The sequence below is a fragment of the Seriola lalandi genome, unplaced genomic scaffold (genome assembly GCF_002814215.2).
Source record: "Seriola lalandi dorsalis isolate HSWRI2012SDOR001 ecotype SW California unplaced genomic scaffold, Sedor1 jcf7180002054872, whole genome shotgun sequence".
Taxonomy (NCBI): domain Eukaryota; kingdom Metazoa; phylum Chordata; class Actinopteri; order Carangiformes; family Carangidae; genus Seriola; species Seriola lalandi.
The window spans coordinates 987107-1010026 of NW_019525425.1; the positions used below are offsets into that span (position 1 = coordinate 987107).

General features: G+C 38.6%; 2 protein-coding genes across 3 annotated transcripts in view; both read left to right on the forward strand.

Annotated features, from left to right (window-relative positions):
- tbck (TBC1 domain containing kinase) overlaps positions 1-15424 on the forward strand; it is a 51023-nt gene extending 35599 nt beyond the window's left edge. For both annotated transcript variants that reach the window (XM_023428213.2, XM_023428214.2), the window contains exons 24-26: positions 3785-3948; positions 8126-8285; positions 14708-15424. In XM_023428213.2, the coding sequence (XP_023283981.1) occupies positions 3785-3948; positions 8126-8285; positions 14708-14818 (435 nt within the window). In that variant the 3' untranslated portion in view covers positions 14819-15424. The remainder of the gene's footprint in view (positions 1-3784; positions 3949-8125; positions 8286-14707) is intronic.
- A 193-nt stretch (positions 15425-15617) lies between these two features.
- Positions 15618-22920, forward strand: LOC111671171 (arachidonate 12-lipoxygenase, 12R-type-like). Its single transcript, XM_023428192.2, has 15 exons — positions 15618-15714; positions 15898-16075; positions 16433-16637; positions 16833-16914; positions 17268-17390; positions 17496-17599; positions 18098-18264; positions 18418-18561; positions 18770-18973; positions 19168-19254; positions 19348-19517; positions 21125-21246; positions 21399-21499; positions 22105-22275; positions 22380-22920. Exons 2-15 carry the CDS (start codon positions 15923-15925, stop codon positions 22557-22559), a joined length of 2013 nt encoding a protein of 670 aa, XP_023283960.1. The 5' UTR covers positions 15618-15714; positions 15898-15922; the 3' UTR covers positions 22560-22920.

Below are 22920 nucleotides of genomic sequence, written 5' to 3' on the forward strand. Positions count from 1 at the left end.
TATCGCTCAAGCATGCTAAGTTATCTCTGTGGAGATTCATTGTTTTCTTTTAGCCTGCTAGTCTCGCTTGGATTGTTTCTTTAGATTTGTGAAGCAATGAAATAAAATCTTTTTCATTGCCTTTACCATATCTGAAAAAAGAATAAATAAAATGGTGCTGTGTGATATAAGGAAATCATTTGAAAAAGATGTAGCAATGGTTGTTTTTTGATAAAACTTGCATTGAAGTATACACACAGCATCAATTGCATGAGGGATCCCCCCCCCCAGTTCCTCTTCCTGTGGTTTCCGTTAAACGGTTTCTTTGACAAGTGAAAGATGCATTAAGTGTCAAAACAGACAGAAAACAAAACAGTAAATGAAAGACATCAATCACCTTACTGTTGTTTACATTTGCAAGCTACAGTCTAGAGCTGGAGTCTACAGCTTGTCTACACAGGCGGCTTTTACTGAGCAGGTGTGTTCTTTGGCAGTCACATCCCAGTTTACTCTCAAGTTCTTCATTGTTTTCGCGGCACCTGATCAAGTATGTCTAAGCTGGTTTAGACATACTTCTCTGATTGTAACACTATAACCATGCCTTATTACAATTACATTTTTTAAAGGACATTGCCATGAAATCTCTGTCTTTTCCCATTATTTTCTTGTAGCCATCAAAGTCAGGACCAGTTAGTGTCACAGCAGCATGTCAGCAGCAGGGCTGAAATCTGGGATTGACATGCACACTGTGATGTCAGTGATGTAATAAATGCTGCCTATTTGAAACGTATTATCACTTTGATGTAGAGGTGTAGAATGACTCCATGGGAAATTTGCTTGTGTATTTTATAGTGGTTTTTGTTTCACTGTGTTATATTCAGGGTTTCCGTTGTCTTTTATAGTTGACGTGGCCTGAAACAAAGATCAAGTCCATGAACATTTAAGAAAACTTTTATAAAATAAAATATCAGCTTTCAGAGAAAAGAAACTATTTAGAGCAGCAAATGGCATTTATTTAAGCGTCGCTATTGTTTAGGCACAAGATGCATCAGGATGTGGATGGCTTATCACGTCAGCTAAACAATTTGCTGTTAGGTGTTTCTAATATTTTTGCATCTCCATATGTGTCAATGAGGAGAACAAAATATTGGACGCAACTGTCAATAAGATACAGTTCAGTATTCCACCAAAACAAAGTACCAAAACGTACCATGTTACTGATTTAAAACTTGAGTGGTTGGCTCGACAAAAAGTGAACATTATGTGTATGGTAGTATTTATTGCAGGGCTGATGTATTGCATCAACGTGGCGCAGTATGTATTTACTTGTCAGCAGTTGTTAGACATGAGATTGAAAGTTGAGAAAGAAAATCCCAGAGGTGAGTGACATTTTCTCAGCAGCACAGCAAACTGTTGGTCATGGCAGTAAGACATCATGAATATGTAGATCCCAGCTCTGCTTGAGCTCTCTCGTGTTGCTTAGAATAACTATTGTCAAGCTGTCTGTAGATAATTCAAGAGAGCAGAATAAAGTTGTTTGGTGAAAAAGATGCAACACTCCTCAAATCCCTTTCTGACTCTGTGTCGATGCAGCACAGTGAGGCTGCACCCTTTAGACACATCTATACAAATGATTACTGCAGAGAGTAGAGACAAGAGATTTTGCCGTGATCACAGCTGAAAATCAGATACCTATTGAAATAATCAGACTCTGAATATTTATTAGAAGCAGAAACAAAAACCCAATTGTTTGAGAAAATTTGAAAGAGGAAATGTAACAACTTTACACTTCTCTTGTCTCAGCCTACAGCCAAGCTTTACAAAGAAAGAAATTGTTTCAGATGTACTCAGAATAAGGCCTCAGTAAAACCCTGCAGTCACAGTATGCAAGACTGACAGTGTGAGTCAAATAACCACCACTATATGATTTTGGCTAGAGGAACAAAACTTGTTTTTTACACTTCATTGGAAGGGTTTGTTTCAGATGTTGTACTACTTAAGTTTATATGATAGAGTAATTACCTAGAGTAATTTACTTATTCTGTATATGGGTTAATGTTTTGCTCAAATTAAACTATACAGAAGAATTAGAGATGGAGACGACAATTACTCAAAGGGACTATAAGTAAGCTATTTCTACACAAACCAATGTTTACAGTAGCAGCTGAAGTTAATGCTTGTCTCTATCTTGTATTTTCTTCTACGGAAGTTAACACACCAACCAGCTAGCCCCTGCCCGGTGTCGTCACTATCCAATAGTGACTCACTGTAGCCTCTAATCTGCCCTGAGGACGTAGCGTGGCTCAGAGGATGTATTATAAACTCTTGTCTTGTAAACGCAACGATGGCCAGCGACAATCACCACCACTGCCCTGGTAAAAAAAAACAAAGCACACATAGAGAAAACGCAGAGAAAACTTACAAATAGACTTTAAATATCATGATCAGCAGTGTGTGCCGGTGGCTAGAACAAATGTTTATGCAGTGCAATCAGCAGTGTATAAACTGCTGTATAGGTAGTTTAATCCACAGCAATACATCATGCTGACATACATAAACTGATCATATGTTTAGATGTAAAATCCTGGTGGAGTAAACAGTACAATGTTTCTGGTTAGTGGAGTGGAAGCGTAAAATGGAAAGACTATAAAAAACTACTTAAACACACTACTTGAGTAAATGTACTTAGTACTTTCCACCACTGTGTACAGTATTGTAAGTTATTAGAACTTCGCTTGGAGGGCTAAATATTTATTATATGGTAAAGGAATGTGTAAATGAGAAACATTGTGTACTGTAGGCTGATTAAAAAAAACTGTGCTAATACCTGGATTTCAGGACACAAGCTCAAGTCCACAAAATTGTTACATTAAATTTTTACAATTCTTGTCCAAAAAAAAAAAAATGTAAATCCTTTCTGGACTCTGGACGACTGACTTCTGCTTCACTGTTGGGTGGGCAGAAGATTGTTCAGCTAGCCAGTGGAGTTAGCTGCTTTCAGACATTTTATTTCATGGATGGCAGAGCCTTGGCACTTAACCTACTCGACGTGCAGTTGGCCCTTCTCTCTTCTATAAATGCCTTTCACACAGTGTGCTGAAATTCATAGATAATGCTGTTAGCATTTCTCACCTATTTAATTTGCATATAAATGAAGAGAAGTACCAGGCTGCTAAATAACCATTCATTAACACAATAGATTTGTTTGTTAGGGGGGTTTTTTTGGAGGGGACTTGGGAAAAACTGTCATCATCTTGTTTGGTTTTTTTTTACATGTTATGATTGTAATGCTTCCAGGGCATCTGGAAATCACAGAGGTATAACACTTGCTCACCAATGCGGACCTTGGTTTTGTCCCCCGCAGCCATGCCTGGGGTTGGTTGGTTTAATGAACTCATTTTGCAGCGCAGGTGGACACTGGCAACAGATCATGTTCTGGCCAATACCGCTGGTCATCTGCTGTGGTTTCTCAGCTGTGACACTGCTTTTTTTGTATGATAATACATAATGAAATTTTCTTCCGAGTTACTGGGACAAACTGTTTTAAAGGATGGTGTCAAATATATATTTAATACAGAGGAGATTTAGTTCCCATAGATGACATTCAGGCCTAATTACTTGTCTCCTGGTTTTAAAGAAACTATAATATCCAACCCGACACTATTCTTTCTGTCTCTCTTGTGTCATTTTTTAGTGATTACTTTTCCAAATTCCATTATTCAAATTATGTTCAGAAATTCTCTGAAAACCTGCACTATAATTTTCTCCCTCTTCATCTGATCTCCTGTGACTTCCTCTCTTGTAGTCCCGGGAACCTCTGGCGCTGTGTGACCTGAAAGCAGAAGTATCGCCCAGGATCTCGGCTGAGGACTTAATTGACCTCTGTGAGCTGTCACTGACTGGGCCCACCAAGCGAACCAAAGCTGGCAAGCCCAAAATTGTTGCTGTCGACATCCGCAGTGTAGAGGAGTATCCTTACCAATTTCTGTGTAGCTATGAAACTTACCTGTCAGTCTGTCACCTCTTCATCTTAAATTTGATTACATTTGAAGATATGAGTGCATTGCTCAATTTTTGTTTTGTCAGCTTCGCAGATGGTGAAGCTTGTTTAATCAACCTTGGATTGTGTCACACAAAACCAAAGGAACAGTTTTTTTTTTTGTAGCACTGACAGTTAAAGGCAAGGCTGTTGTTACAGTAAAATTTATGTCAGCAAACATGCTCCAACTTGAAGCTTTCTGGTGGTGATACTTAGTGAAAATCTCAGGCTGACGAGACAGTATGTGATGTGGCTATGATGTAGATATTAACGATGGGGGCTAGCACGGCTACATGGTTAAAAGCAGCATTCCACAAAGTTGTAAATTATACAGCCTCTTATCAAAGACAACATACACAACATTGCTTGAAAACAATATAAACAAACAGTATTTTCTGGATGCCAGTGTTCAGTCTGACTGAACTGAAAAGAGGCTGGGTCAGTTCACTTGCCAGTGAATGGCAAATCTGGTGTTACCGTACAGCAGAGGGTGTTTGTCTGCAGTAAGGATATAGTACAGACAATAAAAATGAATGAAATTCGGAAAGAAAACAATGGGAAAGAATGATATGATAAAAATATTGACTGAATTCTTCAGGCTCCATGTGGGGATTGGCAGTGATGACATAGATTCTGGAAGACTGACTCTAAAGGAGCTGAAAAATAAAATCATTTGCATTAAAAATATCACTGGAAATTTACAGGCTACATTGTGTCAGAGGCTGTAAAAAAAAAAAATCTTTAAATAAGATCCATGCATGGGTTTTTGTGCCTTAGGCTGCTTATAGAAATGAATCATGTAGCAGTACTATCAACCCATCAGATTACCTACTAAATTAATTGCTGTGGGTCGGGGGAAACCCTTTGCTCTTCAGGTGATTTGCTCGACATCACATGAATAATAATAGAAACTCTAGACATTCTGTCACTTAATGCTGCGCTAGTGACAGGTTTAGGTTAAACAGCACACAGCTCCTTTGTACAGACAGTACCTAGTTTCTTGTACTTTCTTCCAGCCTAGAAATGTCTAGATTTCATGTTCACTTGGCAGCAGTGATCAGTGCTGCCCAGAATTGGCACTGAGCTGATTCTGCCTACGGTGGTCTTAATTTATCGTACAGTACAGGTATAGTACTTTAACAGGTACTGTTCAATCAGGTGTGTGCTGAAAAAATGTTGTGATTTGCTTAATGAGCTGTTTTTGTTTAATTCGTTGTTATTTATGATAAAATAGTAAGTCCTCAAATCTTACTCATCGCTCTGTTACCATCCCACATTACGCTCAGGTTGTTTTTGTTGTTAAGCCTTCTCTTAAAATGTATTCTATTTTATCAAAACAATGTATGAAAGTTATTTTTCCTGTGCAGCACATTCTTCGCTGCTGCTTGTTGTTAGGAGACGGTCTCACATGCTTAAACACTGCTGGTCTCTGACATTCAGTAGAAGCATTCTTGGACCCTACGTTTATTTCTTTACAGATTTCTACTTGCCTTTTAAAGACGTACAACAAAACTATTTGTCCTGTTTAGTCTAGTAGGTTGGAAGGTGACATGAACGAAAAACGCTTACTGATTTTATGAATGTAGAATCAAATGGAGTCATTTGGTAAAGTTACAAAACTGCAATCTTTCTCCGCTGTTCACAGAGTGTTGTGATTGATTCCAGTTGCGTTTTCCTGTATTGGCTCAGAGGTGGAGGCATGCAAGAATAACACAAATGCAGGTGCACAGAAAATGACTACAACTCAGTGCAAACAGCCTCACTGACAGTTAAGTTCTGGCTCACATACAGGTAAACTCCTTAGCTTTTGAGATTTGTTACTGTTCAAACTCTGAAGTGTGCCAAACCGATTCTGCAAGGTTAGAGCGCAAATCTTTGAGGGTGTGTCATGTCTCTATAAAAGCTGTAACCAATCTGCCTCTGAATTAATGCATGGTGTGTTTATATCATGTCTGTACTTGTTCGTATGTGATATGCCTGTGCCATATCTACGCTGGTCTGATATGTGAAACTCTGTACTCTACTGTAAAACTGTCATTTCTGACCGACTAATGTTACCATTCACCCATGAATGATACAAAAAGAAAGGTTAAAGGGTCATGACACACAGAAAAGAAAAAAAAATTGTACACAGTTGCGAACATGCTTGCAAGAAGCCTCTCTCTTTACCCCAAAGTGACTCTGATCTCTCACTTACCTCTTGACTTGGTGCCAGAGTTTTAACCAAACCACAAGCAAAGAGACTACAACAGCTTGGTTCCCATCAAAGGCAAGTAGGGGCAGATTCGGGAGGAGTGATCTGCTCCAGTTATGTGCTGCCAGATTCTGCAACATTCAGTTAGGCCCTTCATACCCACCCAAGCTGCTCCACCACGTGCTGCAGTCTGAGAAACAGACCATAAAGCAGGTGAGATTAGCCTGTAGACCCGAGCAAAATGCATTCTCCTGGCCATAACTTCCTCTTTTCCATAATATATTTGATCTTGATCTTTTTCTTTACTCTTGTAACAGTCATCCGATAATCACGACCAGTATATTTTAATGTAGAATGTACAGCCATGTGAAAAGGAAACTTTGTTAAGCTAAACAATACGATACCTGTGAATATGAAGTGGAGAGTCTCTTTGCGACCACTGGTTGTAGAATATGTGTGTTTGTTTGCCTTCCAAAGAAAACCACGTATCTCCACGAGTGGTGATTTAAATTTTTTTTGACAAAACTGAAGGATCAAGTGTTCCTTAATGGGTGCTTGAAAAAAATTCTCATGCTTCTTAAGCTAAATAACCAATAAAAAAAAAACTCACTGGGTTAGCTGAAATGATCAAAACGATGAAAACAAGGCAGTTATTTTTAATGTAGGTCCCATCCAAATACATTCCCTGTAACGTCCTTAGATTAAAAATGGAAATTTCTTCTGCTTGCCAAATTCATTAGCCTCTTTACCCATCTTTTTAGTAGCTCTGCACAAAATTACAGTATTACATAAATTAATTTTGCTTGCAGGTAGACAGTTTTTATTTATTACTAGGCATATAGTGGCCCAGAAAACCCTGTCTATTAAAAAAAAAAAAAAAAAAAACTGCTGCACACACAAAGGAGTGAGCCTCACCCTTCAGCTCATCAGTGGAATGGTAATTGTCTAAGAGGGTAAAGAGCCATTAATCAATTAGGATTAGTGGATAGAGTAAGGATTTTGAAGTTTTGAAGCAGTTGTTCTTGCCAAATTCCTGCACCGGAGCCTCCTGATAGACAGACTCCTCAGGCTAAAACACATGGACAAAAGGGATTTGACCACTTTCACAGGATTTGGCAACCCATGTTCACCTTTATTGTGATCTTAGGCAAAGCTCTGTTGTGGGTGTCTGCGGTCACAAAAAGTGGATTAAATTAAGACCTTTGTGGGGGGAAATCAGGGTAATCTAGATTTAGCTGTCTAGGTGCCTGGTGGAAATTCTCTTCTGTAAAACAAGAGACATGTACCTCTTGTGATTTCAGGGCTAAATGTAACACAATTGGATTTGTCAGTTGGTGGATTATACTGTACACGGCATTATGTAACATCCTGACTCTTTATGTTCGTTTAGCAGCTGTGTGTATGTTTTAGTGATCATGGTAATGTGACTGTCGTGCACCACTTTTCTTGAAATATTCAGCAATAATGTCAATAGCTACAATTCAAGAAATAGGACAACCTCAGTTTCTCAGGAGTTATTATACAACTATATACCACTTTTCCAGCAAATCTCTCACTAAGATCTAGTCATTCTCTTTTTCCTTTGGTTTCTCCTGCTGACTCCCCTCTTGTATCTCCTACGTTTTTATTCCTCCACCTCCTCCCCCCCCATCAGAGCTATTCTCTCCATACTACTACCTTGAAACCTGTTTCAAGTGTTTCTTGTATTGGAAGTCAGTCACTCTAATTAGGGGTGTCATTGACATAATTAGGGCATGAACTTACATGAAGCAATTTAAGGTGTACCTGTATGGTAAAAAAAACAAACCAAACAAAAACAAAAACAAGGTGTACTGCAGTTTTTAGGCGGGTTGGCGATCTCAGGAAAAGATGTACCTGTTCAAAGCTGTGTTCCTTAACTCCCCTGCCTCCAGCTACAGCAGAGGCCATATTTCTGGCAGCATCAACATTCCCTTCAACGCAGTGTTCAGCCCCGACGGTGAGCTGGTGCAGTGTCCTGCAACAGGAGTCCTGCAGAACTACAGAGGACGTGTCATTGTTGTCATCAGCCACGCCATGAAGAGTGCTGCTATGGTGAGAAAGCAGCCACACAGATGCACCTCTGTTAACCATATCAGCATATTTAGTTCTCTGATATAATTACATATGAATGAGCACACAGCACCATCATATTTCATAGGACTGAAATTATGGTTTAGGCTTACACCAGTGACGTTATTCATTAGTTAAATATTTTGGAGTTTCGCTCAATGCATTGGTGCTCAATTTTGCTGCAAATTATAACAAGGTAAAAAACACTGTATATTGGATTGTTAAATTAAGTAAATTAATCTCTTGAGCTGTTGTAAGACTTTTGTAATATCTTAGGCAAACAGGTCGGCATTGTTTTAGTTAAGTGCATTTGAAATATTGAGAGAACAGAAGTTAATGCAGGTGTAGTGTAGATAACCAAGGGCAGTGTTGTGCAAGTTCACACTTCGCAAGAGCTAGTTCAAAGTTCAATTCACACAGAATAAATGAATGTTCATAGTTAAATTTTGAATTATGTTCATAGACCTCAAAAATGAACTAGTTCACGTTCATTTCTTCCATCTTTTATTAATGAGGTGCTCTGAGCTATTCTTTTTCAGTAGACCTCCTCCTAGCCATCCGTCCCCAGCCCCCAATTATTGCCACATTACTGTGTACTACTACAAAATCACAGATAGAGAATACTTTTAAAAGTAAAAAAAAACCAATGTGGGAATATGTTTTACCAATTCGACAATGTGTCATAAAACAGGACACCTCGAAACAGAGCAGTTTACAGATGTAATTCAGCTCCATGTACATTTTTATTCTGCAGAAAATTAAAAAAGAGGTGCACGATAAGTAAACTGGCGATGCAGTGGAATTTTTATTCAGCCTGCATGAACCAAAGTGTGCAGCAGTTCAAAAACATGAAATAGATTACAGGCTGCTACAGGCTCCACCACTGGCTTCATTACAGGCGCTAGCTGAAAGACAAAAGGCAAATTGTACAAAAATTAGTATTAAAAATAGCTCCTTTAATCTATGGGTTAAGCCCATTTAAAACAATTTCAGACAATTTCAGGGATGTAGGATAAAATCTAGATGGGATAATATCTACAATTTTATAATGGATGAAATTACTTCTTGCATCCCCTAGCCCAGCCTACATTTGAGATCACATCCTGCCATAAATCTTCCCTAATCTCACTATCAAGATCCCTTAACCATATTAATATCTGCATCAGTAAATTATAAAATACTGATGCAGAGTAATATGCCAGGAGAATTCTCTTCTTGTTCCTCCCTCTTTAGCCCAGAGATGGGGCCCGCTCTGCTCCTCAGCTGTATCTCTATAGAGGTCACTGATAACATGGATTTCTTTTGCCGTTATCCTATAGAAAGGATCTTTCACTATACAGAGTGAGGGGTTATTCCATAGGAAGAGTATCTCTGTTTTTCTTATGATATTGCCAAACTTGTATCTGCTCTTGCCCATGCCCATTGGAGTGTTGTAAAATGGTCTTTTTCTTCTGTCTTTTTTTTTCTGCCTTCTATGATGATAGTTCTATAACATTAGATGGAGCTGCAAGTACTTTTTCCTGCTTTACCTACCCAGGGTTAGAATCATAATTTGCCAAGTGTCTTGCTAGTTTATTCTTTTCTTCTTCTAATGCAAATGCCATGTTATAATTCCATGTATATAATAATATATAATATAGTAATATAATAATATAATTTCATGAATTGGGAGAGCCAGTCCTCCATTATCTCTTGAGGCACACAGTTTTTTCAGACTGATTCTTTGTTTTTTACATTCCGTAGATACTCAGATGATTATATAAAGATGTAATTAAATTGTGGGGGAAACAACTATCTTTATCGTATTCATTTTTCCCATTAGAGGTTTATCAGTTTCCATTTATCCATATTGCCTTTATTTCTTGAATTGGTAGGACCGTCTTAATAGAAGTGATACACAGCCTAATACCTAAATATTTCATTCCAACTGGAATCCACTTAAACTGCTGTTTAAACCCCCCTGTGGCACATCTAAATCCCTAAATTCTCCCCCAGTTTACTGTTACATTTTTAGACTTGCTAGTGGCAGTGCCTTGGGGATGGCAGTGTCTTGGTTCATAGTCTGTTGGTTCATAATGAAATATCTCAACAACTATTGGATTGCCATGAAATTTTCAATGGAGATTCATGGTTTCCAGATCCCAGATCCCAGATAGCATTATCATTCTGAGCATGTTGCAGTCATCTCAAAGCACCAAAGTGCCTAAGTACTGTCTCACAGAGCCACTGGTATGGCTATAGACTCTGGTAGTCTTGTTTCGGGGGTGCTAATTTTTCTACGATAAACATGAAAAACAAAAGGATCGGTAGATTGACTGCTGATTTCTGTACCTATCAAATATCCTTAAAAAAATTCTGTTTTATTTTATTTTATTATTTTATTTTATTATTTACTTCTGTGTGATGGGTAGTCACCCTGCTGCAGGGTTCAAAATAATGTTCAGCGGGTGGCTGAGAACATGTGGGTCAAATAAGTGGGTGGGCAAAAAGGGAAACAGAAATAACACGAAAAACATATTTTTGTATTATGGGTATGACTGCTGTCATTGAATTTCCAATGAAAATGTATATTAAGAAAAAAAGTTCCAACATTTAAAAAGAAAACCAGAATAACCATGTGGTAACTCAGCAAGTAATCCTTACAGATAACAACACAGGGGTATTTTTAAACCCAAAATCAAAAAAAAAAGTTAGCTCTGTATTCTTCTTTCCAAGATTTTTCATGAAATGTGACATCTTGTTAGTGTCCTGCAACGGGGTCATAAGCGGGCAGTGAAATCAGACCTCAGGGTCATATTGTCTCCTTTTAAATCCCTCTGATCATCCACTGGATCACACTGGCACCATAGATGAACTGCACAAGACCAGGTGTTTAATACGATCATGCTACTGTTTGACAAAATGTTTCATTCTGCCAGGAATTGGTAAATCAGTGATTGTTTTGAATTATCCTAATCCCCACCCAAAAGAAACATTTTCATGTGAAATAACTTACCAGCATCATTATCACAACTCTTCCAGTGTTTCATAGTCCAACAGCTGTTGCCATGACATTTTCACATGAATGATGCTCAGCTTTTTATTTAGTGTCTCAAACAGATTCAAGTCTGCTCTGATTCAGTGAAATATTTCAACATCTAACTGGTGGACTGGCACAAAATTTTGTTTGTGCGTTCACACTTTCCAGATGATGTATCCTCATGAATTTGGTGATCCCTTTACTCTTCCTCTATCTCCACCATGAGGTTGACATTTGAGGTTATCAGAAATGCTTTGACAGCTATTGGATTGATTACCATGAAATTTGGTACATTTGGTATAATTTTGGACATTCATGACATTCTTCAGGGTAAATAATAATGGCTTTGAACGATATTATGTTGGCATATGATCTCATTTTCAGATGAATCACATATAGATTGTGTCATTAAAGGGGATTATACTTGGATATTTAATTAAAAAAGTTCAGTCGCTGCTAACCAACCCATTGTCAATTGTTAAACAGCTAGCCCGCTAGCTGCAGCTGGGCGACGGCAGTCCTTGCTCTGCTCTGCAACTTTGGCGTAGCAGCACATATACAAGTTAACCACCGGAGCAGAACAAGAACAACCATCTCCAGCTGCACTCCCAAGACGATGGAGTTTCAGTCCACCTGCAGGATGAGAAACCTGCCTGCAGGCAGCGAAACATGAAGTGGGATGAGCTTCATTAAGTCACTGCTAGCTGGCTGGAAATACTTAGATATTGCACCTCACACATAAATAACAAAATAGTATTGTGGGCAAAGGGTTGCAGCAAGCGGACAAACATCCGAAAGAAGTGCCAGAGTGGTGGGAAAATACAAATCTCTAGTCAGGATTTTCAGAATAAAATTGTAGCGCAAAGAGGATGCAGAGATTCGTGAGTTGGGCCTTTAGCCTTGGGTTGAAGTGACACAGTTTGTCCATGCAGGCAGCCATATGCACAACTAATCATGTGATCACATGAGGTCAACTGAATCTGTGGGCAGACTCACGATTCAGATCGTGGATTGTGATTCTACCCAAAAAGATTGTCATATGATCTTTTGGCCTGATCAGCTAGTCCTATGCACAGTAGTACTTTTTTTTTTTTTTTCTTTGTCTAAAAGACACTAGAACATTAGCCAACGCTGAAACTGTATTTTACATAAATCATTGACATTTCAGAGCACAAAAATAACTTTGCTCACTTCAGCGTAACAGAACAGAGAACTGTATTGATCATTATAAATTCTCCTTTTGTGCTCTCTTTGGAATAAATTAGCCAAACATAAATTCAAAAACTCAGCAGGGATGTTGCTTCAGGCAACATCCCAATTTAGAAAAGATGTCCTCCTTCCATATGTTGGAAAGTAAGAGAGAAAAATAATAAGTTCTTCTTAATTGAGGAGAGGGTCTTGCATTTTTTAGGAAGCAGCAGCAGGATCTCACTGTCTGACTTGGTTGCAACTGCTCCAAAAACTAATTGGTACAGAGTAATGGAAGAATTCATTTGCAGAGAGACTGGAGTATTAATTTATCTATTTGTAAACTGTCAATGGCTCATGTGTAATAATCAGCACATGCACATAGTCTATTACATTTTGTGGCTTTTGTGCCTCTGATATTTTGCACAGTAACTATCATGTGCTTCAAACTGAAGCTTAAGTACAAATTGTTGTTACACAGACATCAGTATAATGATTGTTCATCATCATCATCATCATCATATAGGCATTAGGTATTATCACTATTAATCATACTTATGATATGATCAATTGAAATTCGTTATTGGAAAGGGTTTAAAGATGTGTTTTTTTGCCAGACCACATATCCCTCAGCCACACTCCAACCCCACACCCCACCTGACCAACCCCGCACTTGAAATTCCCCATTCGAGTTTCATTGTAAAGCCCAGTAATTCATCAGCCCTTTCAGCCACACGGGTCACGAAATTAAAGGTCGACAAAAGGACTCAATTGTGCTTAAATGTCATTCACATTTCTGTGTACCGCACCAGTGGCATTATCATTAGCTCTGGGGCAAAACAATGAGTCCACTCACTATGTGGTCAAGCTTTACTGTAAACCTTTAACATTTAAACCCTATTGACATTCAGAAGAAAGACAGATTCTTTATGCGCTTTTTTTTTTTTTTTTACGTGAATATTTCAGCTAATTGAATCTGAAATTTTAAAACTGCGCTTTGTTGCTTTGTGGTAGACACACAAATGAAATGAAACGAGTGAATGAATCTGTTTGAGTATTTTTGCATGTAAGTTGTTGTTGTTGTTATTCACCTATTAATTTACTTTATTGTTTCCATGACTCCACCATTTGTTTTGTTGTACTTCCCACAGTGGCACAAAATTCCACTTTATGACATTTATTGGTATTTAGAGCGCTAGGACCTTGGTTATTTCCCAGCATAGCTCTAACAATCATTCAACCTATGCTCAGTCCACATAACCTTGTTCCTCTATTACAGTCAATATGTCACACAAAAGTCTTCACGTATTTAAAATAAAAGCTTCAGTAATTTGTTGTATTAATCGCTATTTATTTGGAATCATTTGGACAACATAAATTTGTAAAGCAATGACATGATATGACCATATCAAAAAATAATTGCACTGATGATAAACGATAATATTGAATTACTCCAACTGTGAATGAAGATAAATTACCAGACAGAAGGTCAGAATATGTGTCAATTTTGTGGCATTTTTTTTCCTAACATTTAAATAAAGCTATGCATCTCAGATTAAGTCCCAACTCGTGGTTGTACATTGCATGACACAGCTGAATCTCATTCATCTGTCAGTTTCAGGTTTTGTAAAAACTGTTCTCTGTGATGAAATCTTTCATTTAGATGCCCAGGTTTCGTAATCAGATTGCCTAACATTGCTGTAGTGGAACCACACACTTGATGTCACCAGCTATAGTGAGGTCCAAATGTTGAAGGAGTTGTGGCAAAGTGTTCTCAGACTTGTCTTGAGTTATTATTTCATCAACAGTGAGCACAAAACCTGAGTATTTGGCCCTTATGACAGAGAGAGTAAGCCCCTTCATGACCTAGACTCTAGGTCTAGAGGCATGTTCATTCATGACGTGCAAGTGCTTTTTCTTTTATGCAATTCATTGTCCTCTATAATTTTCAATTTACTTCCTTGTCTTTTACGCATATACTGGCACTGACACACCTCACATATTAAGTAATGCATTACACATGCTCCATCAACAGGTTTCCTAATTGCAGACGGGTTGTTTTTGCGTAAAAATGGAATCTCCTTTGTAAAGCAACTGCAGGAGTTCAGTGTTGAACAATGTTGGAGTTGTATAAGGTCGCAAATCAATGGAGGGAGGAAAATTAAACGTCTTTCTCTCCTCTTTGTTTTCTTCCCAGTTTGCAGCACATCTGGTCAAGGTAAATTTCCCACGGGTTTGTATCTTGGACGGAGGGATCAACAAGCTGAAGCCCACTGGACTCCTGACTGTCCCCTCCCCTCAGATCTGACCCCGTTCCTCAGCCTCACATTAACACAAGGGACGAGAGGATGGACTGTATATTGCATTTTGAGCTGATACTGAAGTGAAGAAAAAAAGCAACAGAAAAAACAAAACAATGTCATCATTGTATTTAGACATTTTTTTACACATTCTAATTAAACTGTGCTCAAAATGATAAACTGCATTGAAATAATTATCTTCGTAACCCAGTTTGATTTCATTTCCATATATACTTATAAGGGTTTTATTATTTTCTTTTGCAAAACAAAAATGAACGAATCAGTTTTAGTTTTTTAGTTTTAGGAACAACTGCTATGTGCTATAGTAACCTTGCACTGATGAATTGAGCTGCCTGTTGATGTGTGTCAGTCTGTCTGTTCTGAGCCAGTTGATCATGGGAATTGTATTGAATGTTTATGTAAGAGACAATAGAAATAATACAGTGATTTTTGCATTTGGTGATTTATTTGCATTTGCCTTGTTAACAAGTCACTGAATTATGTCTGTATACTGCAGTATGTATGTACATGCTATAGAATTTTTTTTTTTAATGATGTTACAGCTGTTTATAATAAAACTATCAGGTAAATCTGGATAAACTGTTTTGGTGAAAGCTCTGTTTTAACATTTCAATCACAGCTAATATTTCTAGTTGACTGTGATGGTGTCAATTTTAATGTGAAAAACAGGGTTGAGTTTATTTATTGAGCCATGCCTTGCATAACCCTGTGGTTTTTCAGGTAATTGTTCATACATGTCCAACATTCCATCAGTTCAGTTCAGTCAACTTCCATTAGAGTTCAGCATTGCTTCTGTAGGGACCCTCCCACAAAAATGAATAGTATATAAAGAGAAACCAGTGATGATTTCCATCAAAGGAACTTCTTGATCTCATTAACAGAGGTAAGACAGATACTTGATTTGATGATTCAAGCCAGCAACAATTGGACTGGAAAAGATCAATGGCAAAAAGCAGATTTAATATTAGTCGTTATAACTTTTGCCAGTGCCAGTTGAGATACCAGTATTTTAAAAGTTCATGTAGTGACAGTTAACAATCAGTTATTGTTATTCTTTTCTGACCAGGATTTTTCAGCTTTCCAGAGTGACAATGGTGGATTATGAAGTGACAGTATCCACGACCAATCTCGTCACTGCCACCACTTTCAGCAATGTCTTCATTAAGCTGGTGGGCACAGACGGGGAGAGCGAACGAACATGGCTCCTAAGCTTCAAAGGGGCCGCATCCTTCTTCAGAGGAGCAGTAAGTTGGGAATATCCTTCTCTATGTTTAAATGTACTGCACGCTTTCTCATCTTTGCCTATAGGCACATTTAATACCAATTTAAGGGGGCTGATGTAAACCCTTGCCAACTCAGACTCATGTGTGCAGCAACAGGATATGTGCAGCTCTGCAACCTACAGCCACATAGTAACAAAAAGCCTCAGCTTCACAATATTGATATTACATTCAGGGCATGTTTTGTTTTTTCCACTCTTCTGCATTCAGTAATTGTATCCTAATTATTTGGATTATAGAGCTCAGTTCTTGGTTGTCAAATCCATTTTATCTCCATCTCATGTTTACATTTTTTCCAAACTGTTTCTGTCATTACTCCAGGTGTCTACTTTTACTGTGTCCTGCCCTACCTCTCTTGGAAAGCTGGTTCTGATAGAACTAGACAAACAGCATCTCCTGCTCTTCCCACAAGACTCGTGGTTTCCTGCCAAAGTGGAAGTGAAATCCCCAGAGGGAGACACCTACCATTTTCCCGTCTACCGCTGGATCACTGACAGTGAGGTGCACCGCTTCAGAGAGGGAAAAGGTTTGTGGAAATTGCCTTGTCTGACATCCTGTATGCTGTACACTGACTACAGAAGACATACAAGATAGACAGGTTCTGAAAGCGAGACTATAAAGATGCTATAGAGCAAATCCATGCCAACATACTGTATATGTATATATCAACAATTTAAAACCTTGCTGAGGTTCTTGTTTTTTTTTTTTGTTTTTTTTTAAGCTCTGAAAGTCTTTGAAGACAACCATAATCTTGGCCAGTACGCTCGGGAGCAGGAGCTGAACCAGCGAGCGGAGGACTATCGGTGAGAGATCAGAGCTTGTACAAATTTTAGCATTGTACACCCCAAAGCTAACATACATCCAAACCTCCCTCACCTTTGGTTGGATATATTCATGACATATATACTGATGAATTATCCACCATATGACACTGTGGCACCTGCCAAGGTTTCTGAAAATGCATTACACTGTAACATATGTTGCAAAGTTGTAATATTGAATACATGAATACTTGCCATGTATATTATGCTTGCATGCTCTAAATTAAGGCTGCAGATGCACTGCAGATACACTGGTATCTAGACTGTTGAAAGTTCCTCACGACTCTGCTTGTATTATAATTTTAAAATTGCCGTCCCTGTTCTATTTTTCCCAGCTGGCATGTGTACGCAGAGGGAATACCCCACTGCATAAAGGTAGACAACCCTCTTTCTCTGCCTTGTGAGGTCCGCTTCTCCTTCACCAAGACTACAGAGTTTTTCTTCACTGCATCAGCTGGGTAAAGTCCTCAAATTGTGTCAGATATCTATTTATCTTTTAACCTGCCTGCTTATCATAATTAGTTAAGGGATCATAATAAAGTAACTCTGTTTTTGTTTTCTAGGCTGACAGAGCTGAACCTGAAGGGACTTGATGATTGCCATGAGAGGTGGGCTGATATTGATTCGATCAATCGGGTGTTCTGCTGCAAACGGACGGACATATCAGGTGCCGTGCTATCACGATAGGTTAATGTAATACTTGATACTGTATGCATAATAGTATTCATTCCACAGTATTCATTCATTCAGACATTCAACTGTATTCCATTACGCTAAAACCTAAAAAACATTAAAAATTTTTTATCCCTAAGATAAGATGAATGCTGAATAGTCTACCAGCTTCTTTACTTGCCATGTTAAATGGAGAAAAATGTGACTGAGACGGAAATGTGTGTTCGTCAAAACATGGAGAAGTTTCCTTCTTATTCTAGGCTTTGCTCATGAGAAAACTATTAACTGTGGTATGTGGTAATTGCAAACAATCAAGACTCACAGCTGATTTTGAAACAACTATAAACAACACTGAATCTTACCAGAGTCACTGAAGTCTGCGAAAACATATTGTTTCCCATTTCCCTGTTTCACATGCAGTGTACAGTTAAGATAATGATAGTGGCAGAGCAAGTTTTAAACTCAGTAAAATTCATTTCTGCTCTTCATCCAGACTATGTCCAGCAACATTGGAAGGAGGATGCTCTCTTCGCCTACCAGTTTCTAAATGGTGTCAACCCCATTTTGATCCAACGTTGCACAGTCCTACCCAGTAACTTTCCTGTCACTGATGACATGGTCTTCCTCCATGGTCAGTGTAGCTTGGCAGATGAAATGAAGGTAATTGTTTCCCACTGACTGAAAAATGTCCTTGTATCTTAGTGATAGAACAATGTTTACCTCATGATTGCACTTACATGTTCGCTATGCAAATGTCCACACTGTATGTACGAAGGTCAAATAATTTCTTATCCTCACTAAAATTTCAAACAGAAAGGCAACATATTCCTGTGTGACTACAAGCGTTTGGATGGACTTCCACCAAACATCATCAATGGGAAGAAGCACTACCTGATGGCTCCCCTCATCCTGCTCCACAAAACACCTGATGACAAGTTGATGCCAATTGCCATTCAGGTGAGATTAGCACTAAAATGTGGCTGATCCTAAAGCTGTAAATTAGAGTATTGATTAAGGTGGCTATCACTGAAAGGTGAGATGTTGGCTCCGCTGCAACATGAAGCATCTACTGCAGACAAATCTGTCCTCAAGCAAGACACTGGGTATGTATCCTCTCTGCTGATATTGGGATGAATTAACCTTCACCCTTTATCTTGCCCTGTAGCTGAAGCAGACTCCAGCAGATGACAATCCAATCTTTGTTCCTACTGATTCTGAGTACGACTGGTTGCTGGCCAAGATTTTTGTGAGAAGCGCGGATTTCAATGAGCATCAACTCAACTCTCACCTGCTGCGCACTCACCTGCTGGCCGAAGCTTTTGCAGTGTCACTGCTGCGCAACGTGCCCATGGTGCATCCGCTGTACAAGGTAACTGAATGGTAGAGTGCATGAACTTACCGCAATTTGCTGATTAATTTATCTACCGAATTTGATGAACAATAATGTTCTATTTTTTATATATTTTCAAATGTTTCACACTGCTAAATGGCATAGAAGCATTAAGATTTCTGGCTTTGTCAACAAGTGATATTGGTACTAACAGAGTTCCTTCTTTCCCTCAGCTCCTCATACCTCACACTCGCTACACTCTGCAGATCAACTACTTAGCTCGGCTTCTTCTAATATCTGAGACTGGAGTTTTCACAAAGGTAAGACCGCGACGCTCGGTAGACGATTACCTACACAATGCTTAGTATCATGAACGCGTCTTACTATTCCTTTTATATTTGACTGTTCTCTAGTTTGCATCCTCCGGGGGAGAGGCTATGCTCACAATCCTGAATAGATCACTGTCATCAGTGAAATACAGCTCCCTCTGTATACCAGACGACATTGCAGAGCGTGGGCTACAGGATGTGCCAAACTTCTACTACAGGGATGATGGACTCCGGCTTTGGGATATCATCTACAGGTACTATAGGCAGTTTCCTTTCTGCATGTTCCTTGTACAGTATAAAGATTAACCCTTGTTAGGGTTAGTTAGAATGTATTTAGAGGCCTTGAAGTTCAATGAAGTGAAAAAACATAATTTACACAGTGTGTCTCCCAGATGAGAGTTAGGTTTATGGCTGACATCAGAGATCTCAGCAGAAGATTTGCTTTCCATTTCCACTTGCAGGGAAAAACAGCTGTTAAACATAAGTAGTGTTGTTTACTAGAACCCAAGAAAACAACTGAATCACATGCTTTCCTCAACTGAAGCGACAGTAACGAGGAACAGGACAGATTAGCTGGTCAGCACAAAGGCAACACATCTGTGTTGGTGAGATTGCTCCAGCAGAGAGCACCAATACTCACAGGAAAGCAACCTGAAAATACAAATTCAGGATAAGAGGTTACATTTTCTTCCATTGAGTTCACCCCCAAAATTGTGCTCCACGCCCTGGTAAATGACACCTGGCTGGGCCATCCTACTCCACAACGGGAGACTAGACTGATATCCAGACTGGGGAATCGCCAACCTATTATTTAGTCAGACTTTTACCATGGAGTATGGGTTTAATTTTACCACTACTATTCAGTAATGACTGAAATATCAGGCTGTTCTGACATTTACATTTGACTGCAGCTGGATTAGTCAGTGTACTGTAAATTAAAGTCAAGCAAGTTGCTGTGCAGAGAATGGCAGTTCTGGGGATACAATATATATTGTTAATGCAAAGAGAATTTGCTGTTTAAATAAGTGACCATGCTCAACAAGGTGCCCTAATGTTGGCAAATAAGATATCCCAGTTCTTGCCCTTTCTATTTGCTAGTTTTTGGTCTCTTTATGTTTCTCATAAAGAATTTCCATCATCAACCCTGAAACATGTGTGCATGTTAAACTGTAAACCCCACTCCATCTATCCCACTTCTTCTCCTTTTTACCAACAGTTTCTTTGCATTAATTCTTTCAGTTAGCCCAGCTTAATGCAATCTCCTCTGAATGGTATATTTTGAAAGACATGTTCTGTCATTCTTGCAAGAGGCACTACTGGAAGTAGTTGCCTGCTAAAACCAATGCATTTCAACAGCCCCACAATAAATTCTCCTCATCGTGAGGACACATACGCATACCAGGAAACCATATATAAAAAGCATATCATTCCCTGTAAAACCACAACCTGTTGTTTTCACATTTCTGCTCAAACAAAAGAGATACAACATGTTAATAATTATGATTTAGAGGTGCTGGTGGGCGTATATTTGAACTTTGAAGCAAGCATCTGTTTGCCCCTGCATCCAGTCCTCATGCTTAGCTAAGCTACTCTGCTGTAAGTCCATGGTTAATGCACAGATATGCGAGTGCAATCGATCTTCTCAATTAACACTAGGCAAGACTGTTCTTTTAAAGTTGTATAGTCCATTCTGTCAAACATTGCACCAACTTCCCAAAAAAGATAACTTTCTAATGTCTTCTGCTAAAGGGATGGCCATTAAATGATCTGACAAAAAGGTTTCTTACTACTACAGTGTGTATAAAAAATGTATAAGTCAAGTAGGAATGTGTTTTACAGTACTTATCCACATTTCTCAAAGGTTTGTGAAGGGAATACTCAGCTACTACTACAAGAACGACGTTGAGGTCCAGCAAGACTCTGAGCTGCAGAAGTGGATTATGGACATTTTTGAACATGGATTCCTTTCTCAAGAAGACACAGGTGAGGTTATGATGGTAAATAGTGCTTTATTAGCACATATACTGTATGTACATAATATAATTATAAATCAATCATAAATCAAACTTTAATTTAATCTTCTAGATTATTGACTACCTATTTTACTAATGCATTTTATGCTCTCTAATTCTCAGGAATTCCTCAGAGATTTAAAACTGTGGCTCAGCTGATCAAGTTTGTCACCATGGTGATCTTCACTGGCTCAGCCCAGCACTCAGCTGTGAACACTGGACAGGTGAATCCTTTTGTTTTACTGGGGTAATCAGTTATAGTGTTGATTTTTTTTGGAATGGGTTGATGAGGCATTGCAGTTTTTCTCTGAACTGGAGAGAGATGGATGAATTCTGGCCAAATAAATGACATCTGACCTTGAGGATAACCTTTACACAAGGCTAAGAGTCTACAACCAGCAGGGCCGTGAGACTGTACTTAGACACACTGGTGCTTTGAGTTAAATAGTGCAAATGCTAACATGCTCATTCTGATTTTTATTTTAACATTTAAAAATTAGCACAAAACACAAAGAATCTCCCAAAGTCAGGGAATCATGACAATCATTAGGATTCATCCTCTGGAGACCATGAATGTCTGTACAAAATTTCATGCCAATCTATCCAATAGTTTTTGAAATATTTCAGTCTGCACCAAAGTAGTGGAATGACTGAGCAACAGACTGACATCCAGCCAAGCCACCAAAAACATACTGCTTTTAAGATTACTTTTTTTTTTTTTTAATTGAACATAATAGTTTTTATCAGAAATCCAACAGCGTAGTCACAGTGCTACTCTATATTTCAAAACATATTAACTAGTTATCTGTTAATTATCTGTTTATTGTAGTATGACTATGGTGGCTGGATGCCCAACACTCCCATCTCCCTACAACTCCCTCCACCAACCACAAAGGGGACAACAAGCGAGGCAACGATGCTGCAGACTTTCCCTGACATCAGCACAACAGTTCAGGGCATGGCCACCATGTGGCTACTGAGCAGGCAGTCTTCTGACTTCGTAAGTACTTAAGACTTCACGAAAAATGACATGAATCATAACATTACAGAAATGTTAGTAAAAAGCAAACAAACAACATTTTAAGATGTATCACTTATCATCAGGTCCCACTTGGCCAGTACCATGAAGACCATTTCAGTGAGGAGATTCCCCACAAGCTGATAAAGGATTTTCAGGGAGAACTTGAAGTGCTGAGTACAGCCATCAAAGTCAGGAACAGGAGTCTGGAAATCCCATACACATACATGGATCCACAGGGGGTAGAAAACAGTGTTGCCATTTAAAACTCAGAAGGTGTGGTGACCTCCTCAGCTGCTGCTCAAATTCAGCTGCACGTGGTTAAAAGGGAGCAGGGGAAGAACTGCAGGCACTGTTTTTAACTGATACTATAGTGGAAAGAAACTATTGATGAGTAGATGTATAAAGTTAATATATTAATCAAACTATGTTAAAAAATGACTTTTTTCCTCATGCTTCACTAGTTCAGTACAGGCCAGTTTATCAAAAAAAAGACATCGTAAAAATACAAGATGTGAATCTGCTTTGACAAGTTTGCCATTGTTTGCTGTCATTGGACTATTGTTTTATTCTTTTTTTGTCTTGACACAACAATTAATAAAGCTGTTATTGATCCTGAATCAACTA